Genomic DNA, 7,823 nt, shown 5'->3' with positions numbered 1-7,823 from the left:
TTTTTTACTGTTACTTTTGTAGCATAAAAGAGGGTAAATCTCACTTCTCTCTCATACACACTATCGCAAAATTACATTTTTCATATTTGCCTCACACATACAAACTGGGCTTACTGGGCTTAATAAATATATCATTTTTATGGGCAGAAGGCTTGTTGCAATCTTAAATGCACTTATAAACCAACTGGCTGGAGAAAGATAGTCTTTTTTGTTAAATAAAATAAAAATAATAAACTTATTTGCTTGGCATACCAACCCAAGCTTACAGACTGGGTTAATACTGGGACTTTGCATTGTACCAATAACATGCTTTATAGGGACAGATCCAAACACAGTTCTTGTTGCACTTAAAATTATTAGTTCACTGTTAAGTAAACGAGCCTGTAAAAACGTAAAAGATTACCAAACGTAATCTTTATTTAAAAAAAAAACAAAACCAAAACACTGGTGTTTGTAAGATTTTATTTTTCATCTGTATTTTGCCCCAAAACATTGATATAAAATACTTGTACAATATAATAAAGCAAATTTATATACACTTCGCATGAGATTTGTTTTTTCAATTTCATTACCATATATTAAAGGAAGGCAAAAATACTGTAATTAAGGGTACAGTATAGTGATAAATATTAACCAATTCTAGTATTTTAGATATAACATTTTAAGATTAAACGAAAAGGTAAGAGATGCAGTTTGTTAGGATGAAAAACAAAACAAAAAAAAGGCTGATTATTTCACGAAGAACAAAAAATAACGTTTCTACATACATTAATTGGGTAAGTAGTACAGAATAAAAGTGACGCATACTCAGGATGTCTTCAAAATGTTTAATAAAGCTTTTCCTTCTTGACAAATAGAATTCTATGGATTTGGTGTAGATTCACACTAATGCTCTGCTTGTTCCAAACAAGTATAAATTGATTCCAGATAAACAATGCAATAAGTGTACATGAGAGACAGGGACAATAAGGCCATCTGTTCCTTTCTTTAATTTGTTTTTACCAGCCTACATGCATGACCGTAATACATGAAGCACTTGTTTTTAGCTTGCTGCATGTTCCAATGCAAAATCTCAAAATTAAAAATTAAATGAAATCTATAAAATGCTAGTCTGAGAAAGGTCCAGTGTTTTCCGGCAAAAGCACTTGCTATTTATATATGTACAAGTGGAATTACATACAGACCTGCAGAATGTTTAGTGTGGTACATTAAATGCAGCAGTGCTGGAATGAAGGAAGACGTTATGGCGGAAGGTTTTACTTCCTTGTATCCGTTGCAATCCTTCATTTCATGTGGAATAGAAAGTGTTATATTTCTGGCTCTTCAGCTGATGCTTGTTGATCTGATGGCTCATATCGTTGGTGAAAATTGGTTCTTTTCCTTATCTTCTCAGGTGCTTTTCTCCATAAAACGATCTCCTTTTGAAGAGAAAGTGAACATGTTAAACATATAAAATAAATTACTATAACAAATATATAGCAGTCTAGGACACCAATCTGGTAGGGGTGCTGCTGCAAGGTACTCTCCCCTCTCTCAGCCTCCTTTGAGCAGTGAGGGCATCAGCTCTCCTTTGTTCTCCTGTATACAGCATGTGAAGTTTTTTTTTATGTAAAACTAAATTTTAGAACCATCACGTTTGGCATGCACCATATTTATTTGCCTAAACAGCAGCACCAGCTCTTGTGTCAGCAATGAATCCCATATGCTTGGACAGAAGGATAGGTGGGCACATAGTGCTTACTGGTTAGCAGTACTGCCTCCCTACCCTTTCCATGCTTCACTAGTTGTACACAGCCAATGTAATGCACTTATGGTAGGAAGCAAAGCTGGAAAAGGAGTGTTTTGGGTTATTTTTATTATTTATTTTTTTTAATTCCCATTCCTGCGTAGCATCACATTAGGTACATGCAACCCAATCAATCTTTACCCAATATTATACATGGGGGGTACTCTGCATCCTACATAATGCATGGGGGGTTCTCTGGATCCTACATAATGCATGGGGGGGTTCTGCATCCTACATTACATCCAGGTAAGAGTACAGTGTATCCCATATTATATATACAAAAAGTAGACTTAAGCTATACATAACCAACAAGACCTTACTTCACTGCACAGCGGAAAAGATCATTTGACTAACAAAGGTTGTCAACATGGGTTTTTTTCCAGGATACATATAAATTTGAAATGCTACGATTAATCGATTAATGTTGTAATGGATAAAACTAAGCAAGTGAAATAGATGATTAGGTATTAACAGCTTTTCTATTACAGCTGAATGCTTTAATCCGTGCCCAGAGCAACCTTGACAAATTCAACACCACTCACTTTTCCTGGGACAGACTAAATGTATCCCTTATATCATGAATGAACATTTTCTTAGCAAAAAACAAAAAGAAACCCCTTAAACATTTGTGTTGTTTCTTTTGGTTTTAGGCAGCTTTAAGCAACAGCGGAACGCCACAATCTTTAGACAAAGCTGCAAACCGTGTCTGCTTCCTGACAAGCCACAGATATTATTGTAGCTGTAAATTCTAAATGAACACATCCTGGTTCCACTACTTTCACAAAGCCACAAAGCATTATACCTGCTGTTTGAAGTATCTTCTGTCTTCCTCATCAACAAGTACTAAGTTCAGGAAGTATCTCACTGAAAACTTTTTGTTTACATCCCTCATAGTGGGTGTAGGATCATACCCAGCGAGAAAGAGTCGAATAGGAATAGATTCCCCTGAAATGGGAAAACATTAGCAGTTAGCCCAGGAGAAACTGATGTGTTCTAAATAGCATTTCAGCATTCGTGTATATACATTGGAAAAAAAAAATACAGAACAGCATGGATTTCTGCATACCAACTATATATATATATATATATATATATATATATTTTATTATTATTATACACATAGATATATATTATACACAGTATTTTACCTTTGACTGGTGCTCCATCCATAATCTCATACTTTGCCACAGTTTCAGTCTCTGTTGTAGTACTAGGGCCTGTAAAACAAGACATCTATTATTACACTGCTCAGCATACCCAGACATATAAATATTGATTTGTTGCTATATGGGAAAAAAAGTGTTACCGTGTTTCCCCGAAAGTAAGACAGTGTCTTACTTTCTTTTTATCCCTAAAAGCCCCACTATGTCTTACTTTCGGGGTATGTCTTATATTGGGAAAAAATTGTCGAATTTTTTGTTTTAACCATAAAATTAACATGGATGGACCACGGAAAACATTATTGCTGCTCCAGCAGAGGAGAACTGTAAGCCCACACAGCCCGGTATGTTGGGACTTGTAGTCCTCCTCAGCTGCATCTTGCGGTTACAATAAGAGCTGCAGAGAATCTCTTCACACCCCCCTCCCCCTCCTTGGTCTCTCTCTGTATGACCAGCACTGACCTTTTTCCGGGAGGACACAGAGCCAGTGACACCTGTCGGCAGACTGATCAAAACGGCGCTGTCTCTTCAGTCGGAGGGGGAGGGCACTGGAGGCAAATCCCCCCGTGTTTCCCCGAAAGTAAGACATATGTCTTACTTTCGGGGTACGGCTTATATTAGCTGACCTCTCTGAAACTCCCGATATGTCTTACAATCGGGGGTGTCTTACTATCGGGGAAACACGGTAGAACATCCTAATACATGTGACCCTCTGCCAGTCTGCATCTCACAAAGCATCATGGGAGATGTAGTTAAATGTAGCCACAAGATGTAATTATCCACATGTTGACTTTTTGTTTCATCAACTCAAGGTAGATTATCAGAGTAATTATATTTTCATTTACCTATTCCTGTGATTTCCTTCTTTATCAACTGCAATTCCATGTGCTGGATTTTTATTCTGACCAAAAGGAAGTAAATTTTCCCAACAATTACATCTTTTAAGTGGTACCTTGGACAGAAAAGTTTGTAAATCATGATCAGGATATGCATACAGTAATTACGAAGAACAATTACCTTAGAGACAAAGCAACCCTTGTCATATCACAATATCCAATAAAAGTAATGTGTAACCAGTATACACCAAATGAATTAAACATAGTAGAATCAACTAGGTGAATTTAAATTATATTCAGGTTATCCTAGCTTTATCCAGAGTCTGTAAGTAATAATAATAATAATAATAAAAAACAACAATATAAAATAAACAGCATCTAGTACAAAACACTCACTTGGATTTGTTGTATTCAAATTCTATATGCAAACAGTCTTCTATTCCCACTTCCATTTTGATGGAGTTGTTCACGTCTGGGTACGTGGCAAGCTGGTGAACAATTAGGTCATACTCCTTTACCAGGTCTGTAAGGCGTCTCACTATCGTCACTTTGAGAAAATACCTGACAGGCACACAGAAGGACCAACATAGAAAGAGAGGGGATATTAGCTAGGAGTTCTCATTTCTATCAGTTCTCATTTGACATGACTGTACCAGCACACCAGTAAGGCTGCAGCAACTATTCGATTGGTTGAATCGATTTTATCAAATTTAAGATGAGGGATTTTTCAGAGCAAATGCTCTGAAAAATACCCCATGTTTTATAATCTGACCTCAAATAGAGGTCAGACTACAACACTAAGATCCAGATCCTCCACAACGCAGAAGAAAGGTAGAGTGGTGTATCGGGGGGCATGTGGCATATCAGGGAGGCAGAGGGGCATATCTGGAGGGCAGAGGGGCAAGCCTGGGCTCAGATGTGCAGGTTAGGAAATAAAAACAAGAAATTCATTTTTTTATTCTGCGGTTTGTTTTTAACACCTAGTTTGTTCATTATGTTAATTTAACTCAATGGAAAATATACATATTGTTTTTTTATCCAATTAATTGATTATGAAAATAATCGTTAGTTGCAGCCCTACACACCAGCCTCGCTATAATCTGCCGTGTGCACATTAAGCTTGATGACACGTTAGCTTGTCTAGTAGAGTGTTATTTACCAGTGGCAGATTGTAGAAAGGATACTGAACCATGCTACTGTGGGAGATACATTAGAAGCCCACTAAGGAAGCAGATAAACAAGTAACATTAGTAACAGACGTTCTTACTACGTGATGATGCCATCAGGGTCAGAAGTCTAATGATAGCCCCAAACATTTAGCAATGGACACTCTTCCACAAGAACTCATACACCCATCATTTGCAGAAGTAAATCAGGATAATTGTGAAATAAGTCACAATGCGGAGAAAAAAAACTCGTAACCAAATATAAAGTGGTCATGGAATACATAATTTTAAAAACTGCTGCATATGTAGGAAAAATGCATTTTACCCAACAAGTAAAAATGTGTACCAATCTAGAAAAAGCAAAATATTTACTTATGTCAGTCTGGACACAAACAACCTTGCCAAGGCAGAGAGTTTTAAGATAATTTTTTTTGGATTCCTTACCATGTTACATGGCTCATTCATGGCATCATTTGCACCTACTTGCTACTTTGTTCATAGCTTTACACATCACAAACATATTACATGTAGATAGGGCTGTAACTAACAATTATTTTCATAATCGATTAGTTGGCTGATTATTTTTTCGATTAATCAAAATTTATTTAAAATAACTGGATGTTAAGAGCAAGCAGCAGAATAAAAAAACTGAAAAACAAGAAATGCATTTTTCTATTTCCCAGCTTGCTCCCCCTGTTATGCACCCTACTTTTTCTTATAGGGCAGTCTTATATTCAGGCTTTTTTTCTGAAATAATAATAATAATATTAATAATAAATAATGAAAATTGTTGCCAACTAATTTTATTATCGACTACAAATAGAGGTTGGATAATAACACAACGTCCGCCGGAGAGGAGGATCCCCTGCAGTGCTGCAGGGGCCCAGGCTTGTCACACTGCCTCCCCAGATATGCCACATACCCCCACATATACCCCTCTGCCCCCCCAGATATGCCTTATACCCCCCCTATATGCCATAGTGCCCTCTGATATGCCACTGACCCCCCAGACAGGCCTTATACCCCCCCTATATGCCATAGTGCCCTCTGCTATGCCTTATACCCCAGATTTGTCACTCTGCCCCCAAATGCCACTGTGCCCCCCTGATATGCCTTATAACCCCCTTTATGCCACTATGCCCCACCTGATATGCCACATATCCCAGATATGCCTCTCTACCCCCGTGCTCCATACTCCTTGGTGTCTAGTAGGGGCAGCCGGTGAACACCTGCGAGCTGTCGCAGAAGCTTCTATGACTGACCCCCGGAAGGTCATGTGACACCGGTGCTCCATCATAGAAGCCCCAGCAGTAGTGCCGGCGGTAGCAGAGATTGTCTGCGCGCATCGCACAGACACCCACCAGCCGCCAGAGAGAACGATCCAGGTCCCCTGCAGCGCTGCAGGGGATCCTCCTCTCCGGCGGACGTTGTGTTATAATCCAATCTCTATTTGTAGTCGGATTAAAAGACGAGGGGTATCTGAAAAAAAACCCTCATCTTATATTCGATAAAATAGATTCAACTAATCGACAATAAAATTAGTTGGCAACAATTTTCTTTATCGATTATTATTATTATTTTAGAAAAAAAAAGCCTGAATATAAGACTACCCTATAAGAAAAGTTTCATTAGTAAATATTAATTTTTTTTTTTAATTTCCTTTTGCCAACCTGCCCCCCAGTTATGCACATCTGCCCACCCCCCCATATGCCAATCTGCCCGCCTGATATGCCTTATACCCCTTATTTGCCACTCTGCCTCCCTGATATCCCTTACACCCCCCCATTGCGGGGGATCTGGATCATAGTCTTGTAGTCAGACCTATTTGAGGTCTGATTATAAGATGGTCTTGAATATAAGACTAGGGGTATTTTAAAACCTCGTCTTGTAATCAAGCAAATACGGTATTTATTTGCCTACACATTATAAAGAGCCGTTCCTGGTATGTTTCTCCTGCATAATATACAGTGAACGTGGAGACATTATACAGAGCCAGCTCAATCTCTTCTTGCAGGAGAATAATAATCAGGATTAACGCCGTATAATGCAAAATGAAGTCAGCAGAGAAAGTGCAATCCTCCTGCAAACCTCCCGATATCAAGGACATATCTTATGTGAAAACAAAAATGAAAAACAACTCATACCTTAACCTAACATTTGCACCAATGTAGGATTCATAAGGCTTCTCGACTTGCATGAACTCAAAATCATAACTTCTGCTCTGTGTCAGTTCTCCCGGTAGGGCCAATTCTTTAACCAAGTTCACAAATTCATGTGTGTTGCTTTTGTCATTGAAAAGTTCTGGGTAGAAAAAAAACAAATAAAAAGGACAATCTAAATCTTTGCATACACAAATCCAGCATGTGCCAGTAAGAAACTATGTGATGATAGAGTTGGTTTTCATCTTGGTGATAAAGGTATAAATAGTTTTAGACAGACAGGACATATTGGGGGAAAAATGCACCAGAGTAGTAATGCATGGTGCAAAAAGGGCATACAAGATACAGATAGTCAAGTCCATAAGCCATTCTGAGCAAACGTCTGGTGAAACGGGGAAGTCATTTATAATAAGTAAGACAAAACTGTCAATTTGTAAAGGCTGGGTAACTGGATCTCACAAAACATTGGTCCATTAAATTACTACAATGAAGTTTATTCAGATATAGTGAAATGAGGGTCTTATTCATATTACCCAAAGACACTTAGCCATGAATGCTGTATTTAATGAATGCATACTCCAAAACTCAATGGAAATTAGTATTGAAGATCAGCCAATGTCAGGGCTCACCAATTTGTCCAACAAACTCAATTCGAATTCCTTGATGTTCTAGTCTTTTACCAGGCTGCTTGAAGACAACGTTTACCTACAGACAAA

General features: G+C 38.1%; 1 protein-coding gene across 1 annotated transcript; it reads right to left on the bottom strand.

The window, feature by feature from the left end:
- Positions 1-1,307: 1,307 nt before the first annotated feature.
- On the bottom strand, positions 1,308-7,145 carry LOC149298917 (vacuolar protein sorting-associated protein 26A). Its single transcript, XM_089486905.1, has 6 exons — positions 7,093-7,145; positions 4,179-4,343; positions 3,792-3,898; positions 2,935-3,003; positions 2,589-2,731; positions 1,308-1,418 (listed from the first exon to the last, which is right to left on the bottom strand). Exons 1-6 carry the CDS (start codon positions 7,143-7,145, stop codon positions 1,308-1,310), a joined length of 648 nt encoding a protein of 215 aa, XP_089343031.1.
- Positions 7,146-7,823: the final 678 nt, after the last annotated feature.

Source organism: Sceloporus occidentalis, unplaced genomic scaffold, assembly GCF_023333645.1.
Source record: "Sceloporus occidentalis isolate IW3139 unplaced genomic scaffold, rSceOcc1.0.p SCAF_30, whole genome shotgun sequence".
In the NCBI taxonomy this organism is placed as follows: Eukaryota; Metazoa; Chordata; class Lepidosauria; order Squamata; family Phrynosomatidae; genus Sceloporus; species Sceloporus occidentalis.
Note: the sequence above shows the minus strand (reverse complement) of the source record. Positions and strands in the feature narration are given on the sequence as shown.

Bases quoted from the DNA above. Each gene is read 5' to 3' on its own strand.
- LOC149298917 (XM_089486905.1), bottom strand. From the start codon at position 7,145: ATGCAAGTCGAGAAGCCTTATGAATCCTACATTGGTGCAAATGTTAGG. The intron at 3,004-3,791 runs GTAAATGAAAAT...CTTGTTTTACAG, and splicing joins GAAGGAAATCACAGGAATAG to GCCCTAGTACTACAACAGAG. The intron at 1,419-2,588 runs GTATAATGCTTT...TCTCTTCAAAAG, and splicing joins GAAGATACTTCAAACAGCAG to GAGATCGTTTTATGGAGAAA.